Here is a 25,118-nt window from a genome sequence, read left to right as displayed (position 1 = left end):
GGAAAAATATGCCCCACCTCCCCGCAGGCCTTGACTCTCCCTTCTCTGTGCTTCCCAGGACTGTTTTCTTCCATGAATAATGGGAGCTCTGCCTTGGACACCAGCTCTGGATCTGTCTCTCACACTTGATGAACTTCTGGGGACCACCATATTTCTCTGTCTGAATCCCCTACAGCACCCAAGGTCAGTGCCTTGTGTATAGCAACCGCGCAAAAAATTTCAACTCTGTTGACTACAGCATTACAACGTTAAGTAACAGGCCTAATATGATGTCCTGACCTCTCTAACTGCAGTCTGTGGGCCTAGTTACAAATTCTAGGCAACAAATAATCTATAAGACAAGTATTTTCTCTCTCTCTGGTATGTTAAGTCACTCATGAAAAAACAACCTGGTTTTAGGTAGCTGGTTTTGCAGATAGAAACAACTTGTTTTGGTGTGTCATCAACTAATATTCCAAGCCTCACATTTCAAAAACTTTAAGCCATTAGTTAAATAAAACCACCTCTCAACTTGCAGCAGCACATCAAAGACTGGAGAAGATGAGGTGGAGAAGAGGAAGGGATGCAGGTTAGCGCACAGAGAACAAGCCTGCTGCTTCCCTCTGCTTCACAGAGAAGTCACCGTCATCCTGCACGCAGCAGCTCAGCTCCAACCACGGCTGACGTCTCACTCACAGACGAGAACTAGAGCCTTGTGGCCATCACGACATTTACAGATCTAGTGGTCTTAGATGATTTTTATTTGTACTTTCCTGTGTTTGTTCCTCTCCACCTACTTGGACGACTGAAAATTCATTTTATGTCCAGCCCTCCTTATTTCAGAGTTTCTCTGGGAATCAAATGAGACACTAATCTAGGATGATGAGCTATAAATATGTAAAATGTTACTTACGACTCTTTGTTAAAAGGACAGTTCCCTTTAAAAACCAAGAAATGGTAAAAAAGGAATTTGAGGAAGAAAAAATAATAAAAATCAAGAGAGACTAAGATTCCGACTGAGATTCCGACTGAGATTCGGCTTATCACACGATGGCCTGCTGGACCATCACGAGGGCAAGATGGGCCACTAACTAGTCACGACAGCCACTGGCAAGTGGATGCTGAGTAACAAGCCCCTACACAAGCACAGAAAACTCAGTTCTCATTCTGTTCTCACAACTGTCCAAAAGTGTATGGAAAACTAAAGAAAAAAATTTAATGAAATTCAAGACCTTTAAGTCACACTAAGACTTCTTGCCAAGTCCTACTTTTGGCCCTAACCCACCCTACTAAACAAGAATGTAGGTACTTTTGTTAATATTCCCGCTGACAGACACAAATGCAGTAACTAAGATTCTGAGCGGTAAATATAAAATACACCACAGACTGATGCATTAGCCACAAACGTCTGTGACAACCAACAATTTTTTTCTTAAATTCATCTTTGAGGTTCTGTATCCTGAGATCACTCCTGGTACGAAGTGCTCTTCTCAGTCAGGAAGACAGACACGAAAGAGGTATTTTTAAACAGAGGGATTTAATACGGGGAACTAGCTACACAGTTGTTACAATGCCAAAGCAACCAGAAGGGAGTGCTAAGGGAACTTCACAGGTAACAGCTGAAGGAAGCAGCTGCTCCCCTGGGGCCAGGGAGCACACAGAATGGGGGTATTGCCACAACTTGGGAGCTCAGAGGAAGGACTCCTGCAAGACCGACCTGAGCTTCTGAGGAGGGGTGCTCAGCCTGAGAGGGGGCCGGACCTGGGGGGTACATGGAGTGCAGGGGCTGGGTGACCCAGCAGGCAGGACACCAACGAGCCCAAAGGCTACTGATACCTTTGACAGGTGCGGTGAGGCTGGAGCGGGGGATCCCCAGGAAGCCAGAAGCCAGGGCTGATAAATGATGGTCTGTTGTTACTGCAAGGAGCTCAACAGGGACAGAAAAACGGCAAGCAAGTTTCTTCCCTCCTCCCAAGTTTCTTGAGTTTTGACCCCCAGCAGACTTTAACAGGAAGAGCAAGAGGGTTTGGCAAATATAGCTTAGAGCCCTAGCCTGGGCATCACACAGCAGAACACAGAAGGGTAGGCTTGGAGGTGAGATAACAATCAGTGATCAGTTGTTGATGACAAAGGTACATACATGAAAAAAATCTTTTCTTCAGGAAACTACATATATATGCATATTGTATATATGACATACACAAGACGTATACATATTGTATATGACAGTATTATTCACAAATTCTACGTCTTAATCTTTTGGTTATTTACAGACACATTCTTAAACTCATCTTTAAGGATCTACATTCCAAAGTACTGTTTTTCAGTGCACACTTCAGTGGCATTAAGGTACATTCACACTGTCGTGTTACACCATCACCGCCATCCATCCCCAGAAACTTTCCACCGTCCCCGGCTGAAACTCTGTGCCCATTCAACAACTCCCAAATCCTCCCTGGCCCCAGCCCTGCTGACAACCACCCTACCTTCTGTCTCTGGGAATGTGACTACTCCATACACCACATATAAGTGAAACCATACAGTATTTGTCAATTAGTGGCTGGCTCACTTAACATAACGTCTTCAAGGTTCATCCATGATGAAGCAGGTGACAAGATTTCCTTCATTTTTAAAGGCTGAATAATACTCAGTTGTTGGTACAAGCTGCAGTTTCTTTATCCGTTATTCTGTCGGTAGACATGTGGGTTTCCACCTTCCGGCCCTTGTGGACAACGCTGGCATGAACACTGGTGTACAGGCGCCTGTCTGAGCCTCTGCTTTCATTCTGTTGAATATATACCTAGAAGCTGAACTGCTGGGCCACATGGTAGTTCTATGTTAACCCTTCGAGAAGCCACCGAACGGTTTTCCACAGTGAAGGATACTATATTTTTCCTATCTAAAACAATCAAAAGATTAAAATGCGGAGTGTATGAAGAATACTGCCATGCATACAATTTATACTTGCATAAAGAAATGCGGCAACTGAAACTGTCATTCATAAATACAAAATTTTATTTGCACTTCATTAGTGTAGAAAGACCACAATGCTTCATACCACAACACTCAAGAAACACCAAGTTATTCAAATACATAATTACTTATTTACCTCGACTAAACGAAACAGTGCAGTTTAATAAAAGATATACCAAAGATAGAGTTCACAAATTCATTATCAGACCCCCCCACCCAAAAAAATGAACACAGTCTAGGCTTAATAGGAATAAGCTTCACCATAAAGGGGAGAAGTTTTATCATTACAAAGGTACAGAATGTTTAGGCAAATACATGTATGTTCTTTGATATAGTAAAATGTATCTCTTTAAAATTCCTTTAAATAGGATTTGTTTAGGACAGCAGCGTTTCTTTAAAACCTTTTTCTATAGTTTCAAAAACACCTCTTTATTGAATCTTTGTAGTTCTTAAAAGCATAGGGTTCATCCATTAGGAACCATGAGAGAGATTCTGGGCTTTAGGACCAAGTCAAATCCATCCCTCCAACTAGTAACATTCTACCATCACATAACACTAATAAATAACTTTCAATGATGGCTATGAATGAAACTGTGCTTTGTGGCAGGAATACTCCAGTACTTCAAAGGTGCTACAGCTGGGGGTAATATCTTGCGAATAAAGAAAAAGCACTTAAGATAGCTTTTTTCCAAAAAGTCTCTAGTTTTACAAACTTTCTTTAAAACAGTAAGCAAAGCACCACATTCTCTCTTCTTTTCAGAATATCTTCCGTCCTTATAATATAATTAACAAGGACAATTATTTATTTCAAGAAACATTATACCTTCCATTTCTCCCATTCTTCATATTAGAAGTACTATGTTTCCCAGTGTATGTACACTAGACACTGGGGTAATGAATGAAATATAATAATTTGGAGGGAAATATGTAATTTAAAACCAAAACTTACCCAGGATTGCATATTTGCATATTTACAAGTTAGTGTATAGCTCTGACTTGGATTACAAAGTGCGAAAGGAAATTGTCAAAATGATTGTAGTGCAGGATAGAACTTTCCCCATCCCAGGAATTGTTTCCACGTTGTCTCCAAAGTAGCAAATCAACAGCACCGGACATGTGGTCGTGGTGGAGGCAGTTCCGGTGGTATCTCGGGCTCTGGTTGTAATGAGAGGATACTATTGGACAACTCATTCCTTAAAATATCCAGAGGCATCTGAAGGATAAACATTAAAGACAACTACATTTTAATCTTACAAGGTGCACACACATGCTTTCCAATCATACAATTATATAAAAGACAAAGTATTGTTTAATGAAGTTTTCTGATCATCAAAGTTTAATTAGACATCAAAATACTAAGCCAAAAAAACAAAACCAAGGTTCAGGGCACTTCATGTCACAACATGAACACTGCCCAGCCTATTTAATACTCTATGGCAGAAGAGATCAGATCAACCTTATAAACATTTATTTTCATATAACTTAGTATAATGAAAACTTAATATATTAATAAGTAAAAAAATGATCTTCATGCTAAGGAGTTATATCCTTATTAAAGAAAGAAATAACCTCTTTTGGCAAATACATAAGCAACCATTTTATTAGACGCTTCCGAATTATGTTTGAACTGAGCAAACTGCACTTACTAATAATATAAATAAAGTCGTTACTAAAAATCTCTGAATGTAAGCCTAAAGATGCCTGAAGAAACTACTGCTGCACAGTGAAGCTGTCCAACAATTTTCTTGCAACTGAGCATCATGGAAAGGGCTTTGTGTAGGTCAGAGGTTCCCACTAGGGGGAAGAGCCCGAAGAGAAGCAAGTTCCAAAGGTTCTCTTCTCAGCTGAGACTTCTGCATCTTTGCTAGGTCTCCACCATCTGTATTGAACTTAATTCTTATGGGAAAATGGGAAAAAATAAAAGCAAATGTCCAATAAACACGGCACATTATTATACCTTGTTTAAGTCACTCCACCAAACTGTATTTCAAGGATAAGTGAATATGCTGTACGTTAACGCTAAGAACACCAAACCCCCCTGGATGGGAAACAGCTGTTGCTATAGCAACCTGGATGCCTTGGTCCTAGTTAACAAGTAAGCCTAGTTCTTGAGCCTAAGCATAACTACTACACTGTCTTTCATTTCTAAATAAACAATTCTCAACAAAAAAATAATAAAGGAAACAACAGGTTTCAGATGAAACACTCTTATGATGTATATTCTGATTTTACCTTTTTTAGAATGTCATCAACGAGTTTCAGAAATATCTCATCCACGTTGAAGTTATCCTTGGCACTTGCTTCACAGAACCGCATCCCTGTTATCTGCTGTGCAAACTGAGAAAAAATAATATATCTATTCTGTCTGTGTAGACTGCAACACAGACCAATGCACAGAGTAAGAACTGGCTTCTGATGGGGGACCCACAGGCTCTGGGCTTCGGCTTTAATGGAAGGGGTGGGAATAAAGGTCTGTAAAGTCCCATTTAGCCTGAGATATAAAGTTCACTAGTGCGGCAAATTCTTACATTGCAAGTAAATAGCAAATCAAAACACAACAACACTCCTAGGGTGGTATCAGAACCTTGTAGTCAAATTACTTGCCTAAGTTTCTAAAAGGGTAACATATCTGACATTTAAAATGTAAATGACATTGTTTCTCCCTGATGAAACCCTTAGCAAAAACCAAGGAAGATTAAATTACATTAGAGTAAGAGAAAATCATGAAAGCAATTTTACTACCTAAAAGAAAGTGTTTCTCTGTATAAAATGTCAGGCTAGATAATAATGCAGTATATATGAGGGCACTTCAAAAAGTTCATGGAAAGATCTGTATTACCTTTTAATTCTATTTTTCCATGAACTTTTTGAGTACCTTCATACAAACGTATTTTTTTTCCCACCGTTTCAAAATTAATTTAAAGGAGCAAGAAGTTAAAAAAGCAAAAAATTAGAAGGATGTGACTGAGTAATCACTGTACTAATAATTATTTCATAATTAAAAAAATAAGTGATTTGTTAAAAGAAAAACTGTACCTGCTAAGCACAGTGTGTGGGAACTGTGTGGCCCCTCCAGGGCTCCCCGTATTCTTACCTTTTCACCCTGCTGTCTAGTGATTTCTCTGTCCGTTTCACAGTCCAACTTATTTCCAACTAAGAGAAGTTCTGCATCTTCTGAAGCGTACTGTGGAATTTTAAAAGAAGCTGCATTTCAAAGATGGGCCCTGTCACATACTGACAGAGGAAATGTTAACCAATACAGCATCTCCCCCGCAGTGACTCATCTGTTCATTCCACCATCTTTGAGAGGCTACGGGGTCCCAGGCAGGACTGGGTACGGGGTATATGAGACAGGGCTCACAGCATTTTAGAAAGCAACTTGGTAACAGGCATTGAGAACCATAATGCACTTGGCCTTTGACCCAACAATTCCTAAGATTCTATCCCCAGGAAATGATTCAAACTACAGGCAAAGCTCTATAGTCAAAATGGTCATCTTTGAAAAAAACCTAAAAGTCCAACTAAACGGATGAAGAATGAAATAAGTTAAAGTATGTAAAAAATGCAGCCATAAAAAAGTGCCATGTTTTGGAAGGACATTTAGTGACACAGGAAGGCCCTCATGACAATATTCAGTGAAAAAAGCAGGATGTTTGGTTTTTCAGGATGAAAAAAACTACAGTTGTTTAATGCACTTTTGTGCTTTTCTTGATCTTCTGAGTTTCTATAATAAAGGTATCATTAAATTTATAATTAGAAAAAAAAGTTAAGCTACATTTCTAAGTTTAAAAAACATTTAGGCACAATAGAATTTCTTTCTTTAAAAAGGTTAAAATCTTTTGAGTAACTGATTTAATTTTGCATATTTCTAAACTTAGGTAAAACAAACTGCAACAAAAGGCTTTCGAATGGTGTTGCCTTGGCCAAGTTACTCAGCCAAGCGAGGAGTGACAGTCCCAGTCCCACTGCCCACCTGTACGCACTGAAAAAAATGACAGCACTTACCAAAATAATGGTCAAATGTAATAACCAAGTACCACAAAGAGGACAGCATTAGAACTCGAGACCTCAGCAGATTCACGAATTAAGTACTTACCCCCTCTTAGGCTTTAGGCCACTTCTTTCAGTTTTATACTCATCACATTAGTTCCAAACACTTTAGACTACAATGAATGCCCCTTCCCAATTTTCTTAGGTGCACACCTGGCGGCTTCTGCCTGCAGGGACATCAGCATTCAGTGACTTGCCAATGTGGGCCTGGTATGACTGAGGCTAAGTGCAGAGCAAGCTGAGGGCAGGGTCCCTGCCTCAGGGCCGATTCATCTTTGTAAACCTGACCCCTAACACATTTTAAAGAGCAAACATTGGGCTGGCCCGGTGGCGCACTGCTACAGTATGCCACTTGGGAAGCGCGGCAGGCACTCCCGCCTCCCACATACAGACCGGTTCCCGCTCACTGGCTGAGCGAGGCGTGGGAGCAACGCCGAGGGTTGCGATCCCGTTGCCGGTCCTGGTCCGGTACGGGCGCGACACTGAGGGTTGCGATCCGTTGCCGGACACGAAAAAAGACAAAAAAAGGAAAAAGAAAAAAAAAAAAAAGAGCAAACATTGGGCAGGCCCGGTGGCGCACTGCTACAGTATGCCCCTTGGGAAGCGCGGCAGGCACTCCCGCCTCCCACATACAGACCGGTTCCCGCTCACTGGCTGAGCGAGGCGTGGGAGCAACGCCGAGGGTTGCGATCCCGTTGCCGGTCCTGGTCCGGTACGGGCGCGACACTGAGGGTTGCGATCCGTTGCCGGACACGAAAAAAGACAAAAAAAGGAAAAAGAAAAAAAAAAAAAAAGAGCAAACATTGATAATGTTATGCTTGGTAAAACTGGCAAACGAACATTTACCAACATTATCTAACAAATGAACCTCCCACAATAATTAAAAGATGATAAAATCTAATTTATATTAGGACTGCATGTTACACAAAAGAACTAAACATCAAATTACTGCAAAAGGGGAAGAAAACTCTCAAGCTGTGGTCAACGGTATACATCACATCACACCCCAATTGGTCTGCCTTCTAAGTGTGTTTGGGGAATACATTTCTTATAGGAGAACCCACAGTTTACATTAACCACATAGATAAAGGTTGTCTTTATATATTCGATCACAAGCCAAGGCAGAAACTCTTGTTTTGTTCAAAATGAGGACATCTATAATTCTGAGGGCACATGTCCAGCAGATGACTGAGGCCCTTGGACTGCCCACAGGCACTAGAGAGAAGGCCATTTCCTCAACATTGTTAATCTGTGGGTGTTCACAAAATGAGCTTCCAAGTTACGTTTCTGCAGAAACGAGAATGTCCTGGATCTAATTCCACGGAAGCAGCCAGATACGGTAGAATGAGAATGTTTGGGCTTTGAGGTCAGACAGTCCAGGGTGTCAGAATAAAAATCCTGGTTTTATTATCTGTAAGATGATTCTGGATAAACTTAACTCTCATCTACAACACAGGATTATATACCTACCCTGACTGTAATATGGATTAAATGATGTTTAGTCTGTTAAAGCACACTCAATAAATGTCTCTTCCTTCTTCCTCTTATAATGATTAATACCCACTAGCAGAGGGTTCACATCTGACAGAAAAATACAACACTTACCTTATCAATCATCTTCATCCACTTTGGCAAATCATCAAATGTCTCCTTCTTCGTGATATCATATACTAGTATGATCCCCTTGGCACTTCTGTAATAAGCTGAGGTAATGCTGTTGAATCTCTCCTGACCCGCTGTGTCCCTAAGAAATAGCAGAACAAATCAATTCCCAAACAATAACCAAAGTAAGCAACTCCACATTCCAACGCAAACCTATATTCTGCTCTGTTTTTCTACTATGAAGGAATGAGTCATCCTCTGATGACTACAGTTAAAGACAGTAGGAAAAACTCAGGTTGACTAAAACTATATGAGATACAAAGTGTCTCTGAACATGGTTAACAACTAAATTGGATGAATAGAGATGGATTATGAAAAAGAACAACAAACCACCCAGAACAGATTTTTCCCCAAAAGACAGAAAATCAGCAACAGGGATGCTAACACATTGTCAAAATAATTGATCGTATGTTTTTCCAAAATAAAACAGGAGAACAAAGTTTTAAAAATACGGTTTTTACAAAGCAACTCCCAACAGTTCACACTGTAGGTGATTTACAAAACAATTATTAACATATCTGAGAGCAATGATGATGCACAGGGAGTACAAATTTTACACAGATGCACACGCACCGCCACCCACCCACACGCACTCAGTAAGTGAGGTCTCCTAAGACTGTAAAAAATGAATGTCCTCCAAGCCAACAGAGGATTCATTTCTCATTCACTAGCCCTCAGGGCTAATGCTGAGAGGGGGCTGGGATACATGTGCAGTTTACCTATTAACATTTCATATGAGAAAAATAAGAAAAAGATTCACAAGTACAATCCTAGCTGGCACAGTCTGAAGTCAGCAGCACTGGCTTTGGAGACAAGCAGGGCCAGATTCTGGGAACACCCCTGGCCAGGTCCTGACACCACAAAGAACAGCATCCCCACAGCAGGCCGATCCCTGCTGGTCACCAAGGAACTTGGTCATTATTATCAGGTATGGGAGCTCTTCTGACTCAGTTAAATTCAAACAAAACTAAAGAAGTCCCAATTACTCTCAAACTAAGATTTTGAAATAAGAAAATGAGAATTTTTACAGCAAAAAGGCAGTCATCATGAAATGGGGAAGAGAGGTGGATCCCACAATAATTTAAAGATGCTAAAATCCTGCACAGAGCAAAATCTTATTTTTTTCCAAATGAAATGTCTTCCCAATGTGAAAATATGTGCAGAAATAATAAAGCATAAATGTAATTTGTGATTTCTTAACTTACACCTAAAGGGCTAATAACACATGCTAACATTAGGTTGGTAAAGAATTTGTGACGTTCTAGAACCAATCGTAAGAATATAAGGAAATTTAATACTATAAATTACATAAGTGCACTTGACCACTTTTTTTGCTCACAAAATCATAAACTTTGTTCTAGAAGGTTCTAAGCCACCAATGTACCACACTCCGAGGGAAACTGACATGGAGGGAATAAGAGGAATAGCAAAGATACACTGGGATTTAGGCAATGGGCTGACATTCAACTGTTTTATTTTTAGTCATAATGTATTATGCTCAAGTCAGTTTTTCCAGGTATTTTGCTTCTATAAATTGATTTAAGAACAGGCACATGTGCTGTTATTTCCCAATTTCCTCAAAAGCACGCCTCAGACTCTATCTGGGGTAGACGACACCGTTTTCTGGTGTGCTCTGCTACCAGCAGGCAGGGCAGGTGCGGAGCCCTAGTGCACAGTGGACGGGGTCCCAGCACACCTGGACACTATTCCTGGCTCTGTAACTTGACTTCTTTAGATAACTCAACCTTTTGGAATCAAGCTCGGTTTGCTCAAGTGTAAAATGGTAGACGGTAGGCAGTTATCAACAATGAGAAAATGTAGAAACAATAATTGAAGCTATTTAAGCCTACAATTCTCCTTTAACTGACATAGATGGTTAATACTTGCTTTTGTTGATAAGATGACCGGCAGTCCTCCACTAATGGAATACACTACAGAATTAGTCCTATTTTCTTAATCCCAAATAGAATAGTTAGTCAAAGGAAAAAAGAGAGATACAAATAGGTTTGCAAGTACAGTGAAGTTCCTCGACTGCCAATTTGAAATCTAAAAACGTTCTTATTTTCTCCAGGCTGACACGGACCACTTCAATACGAAGAATGATGTAAGCACACTAATAGTGTACAGAAGTGGGCTGAGACCCATTTCCCCATGCGATAAGCCAAGACACTGCCTGAGAACCATCACCTGTTTCTAATTACAGCGGGGCTCAACAGAGAAAGCTTACGATCAGGAAAGACTAACAAGGAAAAGCATTTCTTTAAAGATGGTCTATAATTTAGCTTTTCCCAAAGAACCCAAACTCGTGGCATGTCCCCAGGTGCCCCATGAGGCAGGTGGGCCATGGCCGAGTAAGCTGGGGCAATGGTGTACACAAGCACCCAGACAGGGCTCTTCACTGCAAGGCCACTCGTACACCTCACACAGCACAGCAGGGAGTTTCTAAAAGGGGGGACACTGAGGCTCACCTTGTGGGACTATGTCTCCCAGAACACATTCTGGCAATGTTGCTATGATTTATGGCTTCCTGCAGACTAGATTTGCCATCAAATTAGTTCACATTAGTGATGCTTTATTACAGCAAACAAAAGAGTCCCTTAGTAAATTCATTTCCATGTAAAGCAAATATTGCTTTATGGGCTGAGAAAGTTTTTACTTTCTTTTCCTCTCAAAAGCTTCTTTGCTTGACTTATTCCCCTTGCACACTAAATTATCTGCTACCATGTGTGGTCAAAGAACAGGGTAAATAAAATGTTGTTTCCATTCAACAAGTATTTATTAAATACCTACTATGTGCCAGCACCATAAAAATCCCATACAGGTCCTTAACTTTTCAAAAAATTAGATGAGAATAAGTCACCAACACACTGACGCCTTTGTCTATGAAGACGCAGAATCCTAATATTTCTCCTGTTTATCTCTGTGAACTAGAATTTTCACTGTAATCGCAAAGAGCTGATTTCTGGAGATTTGCAGTTTATTAATGTCAGCTAAATCATCACGTACTGCAGCTAGCACGTGATCTTATTCTGATTTCTCTCTCCGCTTTTATTGAAAAATTCCTGCAATTCTGTTTCCCCAGTTTGGTAATACAATACTTAGACAATTCAAAGATTCTTATTTGCTCTAATGTCCAGTTAAATGGTGCAGTTACTAATTTGCAGGGCAGGAATGAATTTCAGCACGTAAAATGCCCCATCTCTTCCAAGCAGACAATGAGAGGACATGAGCTCGATGCCAACTTAAGAGGGCTGGTTAAAACAAAGTTCTCCAACAGTGAAGACAGGTTCGATGGACAGAATGAAGGGGCCCTTATATGAAACATTTTAATTCTACGTTTGCCTAAAGGTAGGAGACAAATTTCATGACTTCAAGTCCATTTCGACTCAGTGACTCTGAGTTCACAGTAGATTATTTCCAGGATAGCATTTGGATATACATTCATAAAGCTATATACCATCCAGCACATTTTATTTTAGTCACATTTACATAAAGTTCTTATGTACATTCATGTACAAATACCTTAAGTACAGAGAAAAGAAAAATGGTCTATTTTCTGACCACAGATATCAAGGAACTGAAAAATGCGGTAATAATATAAAATGAGACATAAAAATGTGACAAAGACATCTGCAGCTTTTGGTACTTTAAACTTTTAGGAATCTATAGTAAACAGTATTTCTTAGATTGGCTATATCCAGAAATCATCAAGAAAAAATGCATTTCTTTCTAACAAGACCTTTCTATACAAACAGACCAGCAATGCTTTCATGGACTGACAGTCTAGAACATCAGAGACCAGCTATTATTAGCACAGCACAGTCTCCTGAGTCTCCTCGAAGAGCTGTTTCCAACTACACTGGCTCCACCTCTCCCTCAGCTGGTGACAGAGCACAATGACAGTGTGCCTGTGACAAAGCAGATCACAACAGCCACAGCACAAGGACTGCTCCTAACTCCAAAGTAAGCCACGCACTGCTTAAGAAGAGCTAGACCACGATTCCAATACTTTCTTTTTACCTACTGGGTAGCAATAACAAAGAAAAAGGTTTTTTTCATTTTTTAAATAAAATTTTTCAGAGGATAAAAATCTTATTTTGAGTACTATGTGATTAACAAAGAGCTGGCATATTGTGGATATATGATCCACTATTGAAAACCCCTTCAGGAAAAGAAAAGTCCTACTTCCTAACTGAGTCACCGCAATACTCCATCTAAAAGACTTGCAATCAACCTTTCAATAAATCCAGTGCATCTCATTTTTCCTCCCTCAGTTATACTCCCCACCAATGCTGTGCAGTTGTGAAAATGCAGAGGAAAAAGGGAAGAAGTAAAGAGTCCAGGGAGGAGCAGGGGAGGAGTTATTTTTGGAGATTTTGCATCCCAGAGAAAAGTGCTTGCTGAGTGCCCTGTGCATATCCTGGAGTCACACTGTCACACTTTGCTTCACGGAGCGGGATTCCAAAAGGCAGAGTCCCTCCTAGATCACATTCAAAGGCATTATAATTAGATTCCAGAAGTGTACAATATCACCAGCACAGACAGTCTTAGTGGGCAAAGTTCAGGGAAGCACCGGGACATTTGGATATACTTTTATAAACCAAATCGCTGCTGTTAAAGATGAAAACTCAAGTATTAGTTCAATAATTAAGATATGTTTTTTTTAGACAGGCCACAGTCATCAGGCATGGCTGTCACTCCCTGAAGCAAGCTTCACACATGTTCTAATATTAGCTGTATTATCCTTTATGAGGCAATCTCATCAAAAAGTACCTAACCTATAGGTGCTATAGGTAGACATATCCCAAATCCTGTTCAAGATGGTCTTGACCTTAAAGAGCTTACAATTAGAAACAGCAACTTGAGTGCAAGATACTCTTGCTATTTCCAGAGTTAAAAAATCGGGCCGCAATATACAAAACAAAGTTCACTGCCTTTTTAATCATGGACCAGTATATTAAGAAATATCTATTTTTGTTATTCGAGTATTTATACATGACTGTTAATGTTTCATAATCAAGCCAAAAACAAAAATATAAAAACCAAAACCACAAAACAAAACAAAAAACCCCAAACCAAAACATCCTTAAAGTGGATTATACAGTCACAGACGACCAAATGAAGGTATTACCTCGGACACCTCCGGTCTCGGCTGCAGCTGTGCCCCAGACAGGGACATGGGTGAAGAATGAAGACATGGCACTAACACGCAAGCATTAGGGGACCGATGGCGCCAAGATGGAGCAGCACGTAACGCAGATGAAAGCAAACACACACACGGTGGACACACACTCAGAGCTGACGGTGGCCTGCCAAGAGGGGTTAGTAAGCTGAGTACACTGCACCTGTGTTATCAAAACAAAATGGCATTCTCAGAAAACCTCAAGGTGCCACCTGTAAACCACCACCAGACCAGGTTGTATCTGCTCTTCCACAGGCAGGTCACGAGCAACCCGTGCATTTCCTAATGCCACTTGTGGGCTGTTAGTAGCCAGCAGAAAGCTCCTGGTGCTGAATAGTTATAACACAGCTGGTTTATAGTCTCTCATCCTGATTGTGGTTTGAGAAAGGGGCTTGTCTTCAGAAAAGGCCTCTGGATCACCTCCAGTAGGCATCACTGGGAGCTCATGTCCTGTGACTTCAGCAGCACCGCTGCAAGGACCATGCCTGCCCACAGCGATATTCACGCTCTGCCACCCGGAACAGCCCGGAATGGTCTCTGGCAGCTTGCCTTCAAATCGTGCAAATCTGGTTATGAACATATTGGACTTTCTTTGAGTACCACCACACCAAATAACTTTAAAGACATGAAGACAAGTACAGGAGAAATCATTTTAGTGATGACAGTTTCTGTATCACACCAAATGATTTGAAAATAGAGGTATAAAGCTTCCAAAGCAGCTGTCATTAAAGTAACACTCTTCTTGTGCAAATGGATATGAAATAAGTAGGCTCTCCTAAATCCTCTCCTGAAGGAAGCACGGTTCATATGATTTTCCAATGAGCAAAGGAGAAGAAAAGCAGGCGAGGCCAGCAGCTCCCAGTTAATGTTATTAGACAAGCATGTGGGTTGTTAAACACGTACGGCACACGGCTGGGTGCGGGCTCTTCCACTTACCAGATCTGTAATCTAATTTTCTTTCCTCTTAGCTCTACAGTTTTGATTTTAAAGTCAACACCTGTAAATAAAACAAATAAATATGAAGCAAAAACAACAAAGATGCAATCTGTCATAAAAATAAGCCTAGCTGTATATTTTTGTATCATTACCAGAAAAACAACAAAAAAACTCCGTATCATTAAATTCCAAGGAAAAGGCTCACCAATATCTGCATGTCCCCAGTCATTGTCATGTTTGAGTACACAACTGGAAAAGTTGACCCATGTTTTATCTATCTAGCATTTGCTGTTCATAATATAATTTATTACTACCACAGTTAGGCATAACAGCCATTTAAAAATTACTTTTAACAATTACGTTAACAAATGAATGGCTTTAAAAGGATGTTATCTCAGGAAAAATTCTTCTATGGAACACTGGAAACTTCATCTTGATCTCAAACAGCCTTAGTCCAAACTCAGAAATTATTGTATTAAGTTTTTTAGCACTCACAAAAATTTAAGTAAATGTAAACATGATTTCATTTTATTATCAATAGTGGAAAGGAGATGTTATTATTAAACAATCTACTCCTATATAAATGAACATACCCAATTTTAATTTTTATTCATTTTAATATTACTAAGCAAACTACCATATATCTTCTTTCCTTTTCAATTCAGCCCATAAAGTTTGATATATTTTTTTAAAACCATATTTTCATTTGTGTATGTTACCTTATATGCTTTTCCCTATATAAATGAACATACCCAATTTTAATTTTTATTCATTTTAATATTACTAAGCAAACTATCATATATCTTCTTTCCTTTTCAATTCAGCCCATAAAGTTTGATATATTTTTTTAAAACCATATTTTCATTTGTGTATGTTACCTTATATGCTTTTCAGTTATGGAAAACTTAAATATTTCAAGACAATACTTTTATACAATTTTCACAACTAAGAAAAACGAAAGGGATGCTGGCTGAATTTGAGAACTGGAGACACATTCTCTCGAAGAAGTACTTCCTGACTGTGTCCCAGGCCCAGGGTGTGGATGATCCCAGCCGCTCATAGGCAGGCAGGTGGGGACTACACTTGCGAGTGGGACGGTGGCCGCGCACAGCACAAGGATCCTGCCAGCCCCGCCACCCCCCCCATCTCTGGGCACTGGTGCAGAGCTGCAGTCAGATGAGTTTCTCGGAGTGAAGTGAAAGACATGCGGCTGATTGTTATAATTAGTAACACACTTCAGACACCAATGTGATACCCTAAGACATGTTTCCACCCTGGGGGACAGGGTCTGGCTTTCTGTACAATGAAGAGAAGCTGCGTGAATAGAAACTGTCACAAGAGATCAAAGCTTTGATCAAAGAGATCAAAAAAATATATCTGAAACTTTATCAAAGTGCCGCTGAACGAAAGCTGGTTAACTCACTTTCACATTCAGGTCTGGAACTGACTCACTTTTCAAAGTCAAATGACACTCGGACACAGCCTTGAAACAGGTAGCAGGCTCATGCACAACTAACACCCCTGAACAGAGCTGTTCAATGACTCACACACAAAGTAACAGCATAAGTTAAAGTGACATCCCATAAGACAAAAAACAGTGTGGAGATATCTGATATGTTCTGATTTTAAAAAGGCACAGCTTAACGACAGAACACTGACTTCACGATATTCACACAGGACTTCATTGCTGCTATGGTGCTCTGTGATGGAATTTACAAATCAAGTTCATATTCTACTACTAGGACTACCATCCTCCTTTACTCCTGTTTCCAGTTGCTTCAAGTGAGTTTGCTGTTAAGTTTTAGTTAAGGGATCTGTAACTGTAAAATCTGTCACACTGACTGCTACTTTATTGAAAAGAACTGGCAGATGATGCCTCTAGTGAGCTCTGCTTCAAATCAACTGGAAGAATCCCTTGAACAGCCAGAGCAGATTATCTTTGTTTTGATGATGCTGTTTTCTCAGCTTAGAGTTGTTGAGTTTGAACATATCAGTTGCTCTTTTTCAACCAACGTGAGCAACTTATCCAGCTCCAGAATGCCTACATTAGGCCTGTTTGGAACTACCAAGTTTAATGAATAAAAATAAAAGGATAGGGCAATAATATTCAAAATCAGGAAATGAGTGGTAATATTATCACCATGTGATTACAAAGACATTACTCATTCTAGCAGGAAAACAGAGCAAAGACTCCTGACAGTAAATAAGATTAAGAATCCTTTTAGCCAAAATGAAGACTATCTACATTTTCATGAGTAGTTTAATGACAAGAGCATCGCGAACAACAGAAAAACACCGGTGGCTAAACGTAAGATTCCATAAAAGAAAACAGCTCATTAAAAGTCTTCTCCCTCAAATGAATGTACCACAGTTATAGCCACTAAGTAGCTTGTAATGATGGAAAACTTAATCCAATTTATGGCTTGGAAACATATATTTGTATCAAAGTACATGACTAAACATTTCTAAAACTTTCTTTTAGCCACTAAGTAGCTTGTAATGATGGAAAACTTAATCCAATTTATGGCTTGGAAACATATATTTGTATCAAAGTACATGACTAAACATTTCTAAAACTTTCTTTCATCAAAAATCAACGGTATTTCTTAATGTTGTCTATTTTTAATATTTGCATGTCACAGAAACTTTAATGATCCTTAATAAGAGATAACAAGTCATCAATAGTCTCAAATATTTGGTGTATCAGTTTCAGAAAAATTCGGCACACAGAGAGCGCCTCGCTGAGGAGAGACTCCTGGAACTGATGTTTTTAAGCAAATAAGTCAAAGAGGGTGGCAGCCTCATTTCTATCTCTGGCTCTCGTTGAAAACCCAGTTCCCTACAGGTAGCTTGACTCACAGGTGAAGCAATCAGCCCTCACCACTCTATCACTTGAGGGGACAGTCCGCATCCTCAAGTACCTCATACTGACCTAAGTTTACAAACCCCATGAACTTGGCAAGAGGTGCCTTTCTTTGCTGCTCTCTCTTCCTAGAGAACCTCCTTGTCTGCCCAGGAACCTTTTAAATCCTAGATTTCCCATCTGAACTGTCCTCTGACCCCCTCCTTACCCTATTCCTCATCCGCACCCCTGGTTCTCGGACCTGAACTCTCTCCTGGCCCTCATCAGCTTGTCCCTTCTTTGTTGGCCTCCCCCACGGGCTATGTGCCCTCTAAGGATGCAGCTGTCTTTGGCCCCTAAAGCCTGCTTCACACACAACAGCAACTCAGTAAATCTGACGACTGGAAATGACCCCCTCTTCTCCATCAAAAGCCACATATATAAGGAGAAATGCTGACTATTTTTTAAAAAATATTAGGGTAATTCAGGACTTCAGTTAAAAAGAAAAAAGACACTTGGGCAGCAGACAGGGTGGGCAGATGTGGAATGAGATCAGTGAATGCACAGATGCCCAGCACATACACGTTGGAGAAATAGGTGTGTGTGTAGAAGCGGAGCTCTTCACTTCACCTACAGTTCCTTACAGGATGGGGCAGTCTCGACGCGCTCACAGCCTCCCCCTCCACGCACTCTTCCCAGTGCATTATTATGGTAACAGGTTGCTTTCTGTAACAGAGGTTACAGGGCCACAGTCCCTATTATCAATGGGCTTAGATTCTATTTGAGTCACTGTCACTATGACCCCCATTTTATAGAGAAAGATACCAGAGCAGAGAGAGGACAAGATAATTTGCCTACAGCCATACTACGTGCTAGCTGAGTGGCAGAACCAAGATGCAAATTTATACCACTGCCCACAATGAACCGTTGTTATAATAAAAGTCAGATGGGCCAAAATAAAGTGCAGAGTGTCTGCAAATGGTCCATAATCACCATAACCAAGCTATTAAAGCTTAACTCTGCACTCTGCCTTCTTAGTTGCTTTCATAAACCTGAGCAACAGCAGGAGGAATTACTGTAATTAGTGCTGATAAGATTTCTAAATTCCCCCTAAGGCAAAACATTACAGTTTCTTTTTATTGAGTCATAAGAAGTTACAAAAATGAAAATGGCAAGAATACATAGAAACTTCTTTTTTCACATTCCTTTCCAGCAAAAAGCAAGCAGCACACCATGGCTCATGTCTACGATTACCGCTGAATGGATGACCTCCCTTTTTTCTTCTATGTCCCCCTGTGCCGCCCCAAAGATCTGGACCTTACATTAGACTACAGATTTACTTAACACTTTCAAGAAGTTGAAGGATTTTCACAGACTTGCAAGTATGTCTCAATTCAACCAGTGGTTGTGATGTTACTGCCAATTTATAACTATCTTAAATTTATATAGTGACTTTTTTCCCCAAGGATATATCTTATGCAATGTCGCCCAATTCTGAACATACTATTCCCACCAAGGGAGAGAATTTCAAGCATTTTCAGTGAGTTAAGAGAAAACAAATTAAGAAATGTGTCAAGGTCACACAGACAGAGGCAGATCTAATACTGGAAAATATACCACCTGAGTGTGAGGCCAGTCTTCTGCCCAGCCACACCACCTACCAGAGAAGAGGACATGATTTTCCCCCACCGTGTAAAGGAAAAAGCAATGCAAACTCGTTGCTAGTAGAACTAACAGTTCCTGTACTGTCCCCGGGAAGCACCTTAACTTCTGAAATCCTATTATTTAATATTATCTGGCTTTTTCTACCTAAGCTGTGTTATAAGGATTCAATGAAACAGAAACTAAGTGCTGTAACTAAAATATTTTGATCATCTCAGAAGCAGGTACTATCATAATAATAAAATTACCATGCATCACTAAAAAATGTCATTAAAAAAATGCTTACTGGGCTTGAGGATATCAAATGTCTATCCTAAGATTGATAAGATCTGCTCCTCTCTCATTCCAGGTTTGGCAAATAAACCTGTGTCTCTCTGTCCCTGACGTATGCAGGAGGACAAGGAGACAGCCCTGCACTTGACTGGAACAAACACACAGCAACAGCCTGGACTGCATCAGGCAGGGAAGAAAAGGGGACAGAGATGCTCAGATTCACAGGAGAGGAGAGGGGAGCTGTGGGGAGTTTCGTTTCCATGGAAGTAAAGATGTAAAACGGAACTCCATAGAAAGGTGTTTATTCCCTTCATAAAGAAGATTAAAAACTATCTGGGGCATTTGCTATATTTCAGGTACTACTGTAAGGGTTTATGTAGACTAACTCATTGCAGTGTATCCTCTTAACATTCTATGAAGTAGATATTACTATTGTCCCCATTTTATGGATGCAAAAACTGAAACTAGAGAGGCTGGTAGATTCCCAGTGTCGTGGAGCTGGTAAGTATCAGAGCAGACTTGAACCTGGATGGTCTGGCTCTGGGGTGTGCCCCTTCCCACTCACTGGGCAGCCTCACCTGGTGACAAAGAAAAGGAGGAAGTGGCTGGAAGGGAGGCAGGAACATACACTTAACGTTGAAGAAAGAACCCCACGTTGCTAGGCAAGCAGAATAAAATTATGAGTGTGGTACACTGGCTGGGAGGGACAAGTTCTGTCCCCGCACCAGGGGCATTCTCCACTCCTTGGCTACAGACAGACCCCTACCTGAAAGGCTACCAGTGTGTCATTTTGAGCTCCTGGTCACAAGAAGAAGAGAATATGTATGGGGGTGCGGGGTCTGAGGAAAAAAACCCAGCTGATCAAAGGGTGAATCATTAACATTTTCTTCATACGCACGAACTATTAACTTTACTACTACTCAGAATAGGTCCATAAAAATACAGGGACTGTCAAAAGAACTGTGTGTCCTACCCAGGTCATGTGTTTACATTTTGATACTTCATATTCACCTGTATACATCAGTATGTATCTTTAAAAAATAAAGTTTTGTGGAGTGTTGCAGAGTCCACAGTATAAATTAGGAGGAGAAGAGAATCATAAACTGCCTTTTCTGGGCCAGGCACCTAAGTTACTTCATCCCCATTTATTCTGTACCATGAGATAGGAAGAGTATATGTCCCCCCTTTTCTTTCTTTCTGCTAATGAGGAAACTGAGGTAAGCCCCTAGCCTAAGGGCAGTGACCGCTTGTGGTGGACTGAAACTTGAATCCACGACTTTCTTCCTGCCTCCAAAATCCACTCTTTCCACACACACCACCACCTTGGGAGCATCTAGGAAGATAGTGGTGGCCAAGGAGAAGGTCAAGTGTTTTTAAGTGAAAAATTAAAAGTGAAAACATGACTGTAGGCATGTGATTCGTTAGCCAGTGTTGAGGTTCTACCGCAGGCCAGGCCTGAAGAAGGGAGAGAAAGCACGTGAAGGGTAACGAAGCCTCTCACTCGGAGGGGCCTGCTCCTTGCGGCCAGGTCCTGGCCTGGCCAGTGGTGGACCTCTGCATGGAATTAAGTGCGGGAGAGTTCCATGTGCCAGCTCCTCCCACCACAGGCCTGCAGGTCTTGTTTGTTTTGTAAACTAAGAAGGTGTAATGTGAGCCCTAGAAACCAAACAGCTGAGTCTGTCACATTTGGGGGTGGGGGGTGGGGAGGTTTTCCTTGGAATATATAGTATTGTTAGCCTGTGTTGTGATTCCTGGTTTTAAAGGATAAGGATTTAAACAAAAACAAAACAAAACAAAACATAATCACACTCATTTAAGGGCACTATTTTTGTTCTGTAGTTTGGGTTTTTCAAATACTCTCCAAATGTCAAAGATGTGCAGAAAGAGGACAAAAGGACAGTCATCGACATCTTCCTCGCTGAAGTACAATGGCACTTTTGCTTCTTTTCCAACAACTTACTATGGCTGTCGCATTGACTCAGTTCCCCTTCTGAAAAGGACGGGCCAGGTGAGCAGGTGTTAGCTTTGTGCCTTATAAAACGGCTACCAGAATGGTGTCTCACATAAATACAAACAGCCTCTCAAAACTGTCTGCTGAGTGACTGCTGTTCAAAGCTACGTTTCCTTCACAAATTCAAACCGGTGCTTAATTGGAAGTATCTGGCACTCAAGGCTACAGAGTAACTTGGACCTATCAGTTCTCAAAGGAACTAACGCTGCCTTCTACAGCCAGTTCTAAGATGTATTAACAGATTGCTTTTGGCGGATTCCACAGGCAGGAGGGAAAGAGGCAATCTCTACGAATCTGGATCTCTACCGTGCATAACGAAATCTTTCTTCTTCAGCTGAGTGCAGACAGTGAGAGACAGGCTGAACACACTTAAGCCAGGTCTTTAATAGACTTTTATTCAACCTAAACAACCCAACTCCAACTAAATCCGCATACTTTCTCTGAAAGATAGCTACTTTATTCCACAGAAGGGGACACTCTGCACAAGCCTGTCAGTTTGCATTCAGTTCATTAAGTAAAACCCCCTCACACAAAGCACAGCACACAGGGGCACATGAACTAAAAGTTAGCTCTGCTCACACTCCCATGTCCCTGAGTCATCGTGTTACATCACTCTGGCTGGGGAGCCTGTGAGGTTCTCTCCAGGTGGAGTGAAATGACACTGGAGGGCTGCAGTGTTTGGGCTTTTGGAGTGGAAATCTGGATGATTTTCCCTAATTTTCTTTTAAGTGAAACACTTGGTCACAGCTTAGAAGACTTCATATAACTACAGAAAAGCAAAATAAAAAACCCCAGTTTAGAACTTTAATCAATGAACGTATTAGATGTTCACTGTGGGTTTCAAGAATAAAGTACAAGTAGTCAATTTCCCCTTGCTTCTAGGTAAAGACACTCATGGACTACATTTTATGCATCGTGTCACCTAACATCCAAGGGCAGACACACCGATAGCCATTTCTGCACGAGATTTACACTCACCTGTTTCTTGGGCCTCTCAATTCTTCTGCTGCCAGCTTAGCTGGCCCCGAAGAAACAGAGTCACCTGCACCACCCAGCTTCCCCAGCACACGGCACCTCCTGCCGACGCCCTCACCTGTCCACTGAATGGGCATCCTGAGTGCACCCTCATCTCAACAGGAACTAAAGGGGAGAGCCAGGAAAAGAGAATATAGGACCATGGCCGGTAACTGAGTGAAAATGGGTCTTCATCTTCTAAGATCAGGCATCCCCAGGGGCCAGGCTGTGAAGCCTAATACACTGCGATAAAGGCTTCAGTAAGTGAGTGACGGAATATATAGGTAAAAAATACAATTCTTAGACCATTATTTTAATATCCATAAGGCATATGACACGTGATGACAGGGCCATGGCTAAAGAAAGTCAATTTCATTGATACCACAGAATAATTATGTCACCATTTTCACAGAGCTGTGGCGAGGGCTGAATTAGAAAACCAAGAACTCACAGAGTCTGACCTTTATGTGTGTGAGGCTAAGGAACAGACAGGAAGGAAGGAAGAGCCACCTGCAGCCCTGGCTCTGGCCACCTGCTGACCAGCTGTGCAAGTTTTCACAGGGGCAGGCTCTCCCCTCTCGGAGAACCTGTGTCCTCATCTGTAAATGGGGATAACTTCAGGACTGTCGGGAGGCCTTTTGTTGATACACAGTAAGGGCTTGCCAAACAGTAGTGACTACTAATACAATGTTAGGTTTTATACGCACAGACAACTTATCCAAAGTCACAAACTAGTTAGTAGCAGAGCCTAATGAAAGAGCCCAGGCTCCTCATTCTTACTCTAGTGCTTTTTCTAGAATACAATACTGCTGGAGCAAGAGTGGGGGTGGGTTCTATGAGGTAAAACCATTTCAATCCAAACAAAATTAACAGCTAGCTTCCAACAGTTATGTAAAATAAAACAAAGGTTGACAGGTATACAATTCTATGGGGTTGTTTTCTAAAACGTACTTTTTAAAAAGCTCATTTACCTCCTCATGCCAAATCTAGTGGGAGTCAAATGGGAGGAAGAAAGACCAAGAATTTGGCATTACTAGATTGAAATGGTTTCTACAGCTTCCACCCAGAAAGAAATGGCATCCACGGGCTTACCCACACATGCACACATGGCTTTGTAGTAGATAAGTATGCTTACGATACAGGCATCACTATGAGAAAAACAGCAGATCAGTGTGTTAGATAGTTGTACATTTCTATAGCCAACTAGATTTTTCCATTTCTCAAACTTTAAAAAACTGCCCTGTACTTGTTTAAAGAACCTGTCAGAGATTATGCTAGTGATATCAAATTAAGTAATTCAATCCCATGAATAAAAAATTCCATTTGAAGACAACATTCCACCTAGACAATTTCCATTAAATAAATCAAAATTAAAAACAATCAATCTTTTTTTTTTGGGCAGTTGGCTGGTGTGGGGATCTGAACCCTTGACCTTGGTGTTATAACACCTCACTCTAGCCAACTAAACCAACCAGCCAGCCTAGAAACAATTTTTTAGCTTTTCATACTACAGTGAATTTTGTGTATCTTTAAAAACAAATCAGCTTCTGATACGATTAACAATACCCCCCCCAAAATCAACATTTTGTTCATTTATAATTTTACATAATAATTCCTCAAATCTCTAAGGATTTCCATTATGATCTTTTTTTTTTTGTCCTTTTTGAGACTGGCCGCACCACGCTCAGCCAGTGAGTACTGTGAGCGCACTGGTCATCCCCATATAGGAGCCGACCCTGTAGCGGGGGCGCTGCTGCGCTCCCAGCGCCGCACCCTCCCGAGTGCGCCACGGGCTCGGCCCCCATTATTATCTTTTATAGATAGTCGAAGTGAGTCCAATTCACTTTAGAAAGGCACTTACTGGAGACACTCTGCTAGCCTCTTAATTACACCATGCCACCACTCTGGTGACCCACCTTGGTCTGGGGCATGCTTGGGGACTCTTTCCTGCATCATGCTGCGGGGCTTGTGGTCTTTCCCAGACTCTGCTGTCACGAGCAGCAGACAGCTACAAGCCCTGACAGGGTAAAGGAGAACTGCCACCATGGAAGAGACTCTATGTGGAGCTCACTGTACTACATGGAGATGAAACTAGAAAAACCGGCCTCAGGAGGACCCTATGAGCTAACGGCTCAAACAGTAGCCTTCAGGTGAGGCAGCCACAATTTTACACCACACCTAGCACCACATTTAAACAGCATCCTCCTAAAGGAACTGGAGGAATGAATTTATCTTCACAACATGCCGATGAGGCTGCCCCACCCCAGACAGCAGGCGCCTCCACCGCTTCCCTGCACTTTCCATCCCAGCCTGTAATCCAGCTCCCCACAAGTTCTGAATCCCCAGGGGGTTGTCTAATACCCAAGACACAGCAGGTGCTCAATAAGTGATCTGGTAACTGAAAGGGAAAAGCAACTCTGCGGCATAAACTAGTTAAGCTTTCCAAAAGCACTTTCATGTCTGGGTTAGGCCACGGGTTACCATCTTTCTCTGAACTTCCCACAATTAGAAAACACTGACTATGCACTATGTAT

The 25,118-nt window shown here is 41.1% G+C and overlaps 1 protein-coding gene across 1 annotated transcript; it reads right to left on the bottom strand.

Annotated features, from left to right (window-relative positions):
• Positions 1-2,971: 2,971 nt before the first annotated feature.
• On the bottom strand, positions 2,972-14,843 carry RAB12 (RAB12, member RAS oncogene family; the record flags this gene model as incomplete). Its single annotated transcript, XM_008594920.1, has 5 exons — positions 2,972-4,165; positions 5,185-5,289; positions 6,047-6,136; positions 8,608-8,746; positions 14,783-14,843. Coding segments are annotated over 5 exons (509 nt in total), but the record flags the coding sequence as incomplete, so codon positions are not given.
• Positions 14,844-25,118: the final 10,275 nt, after the last annotated feature.

Source organism: Galeopterus variegatus, unplaced genomic scaffold (assembly GCF_000696425.1).
Source record: "Galeopterus variegatus unplaced genomic scaffold, G_variegatus-3.0.2 Scaffold11867, whole genome shotgun sequence".
Lineage (NCBI taxonomy): Eukaryota > Metazoa > Chordata > Mammalia > Dermoptera > Cynocephalidae > Galeopterus > Galeopterus variegatus.
This window is presented reverse-complemented; position numbering and strand designations above follow the sequence as displayed.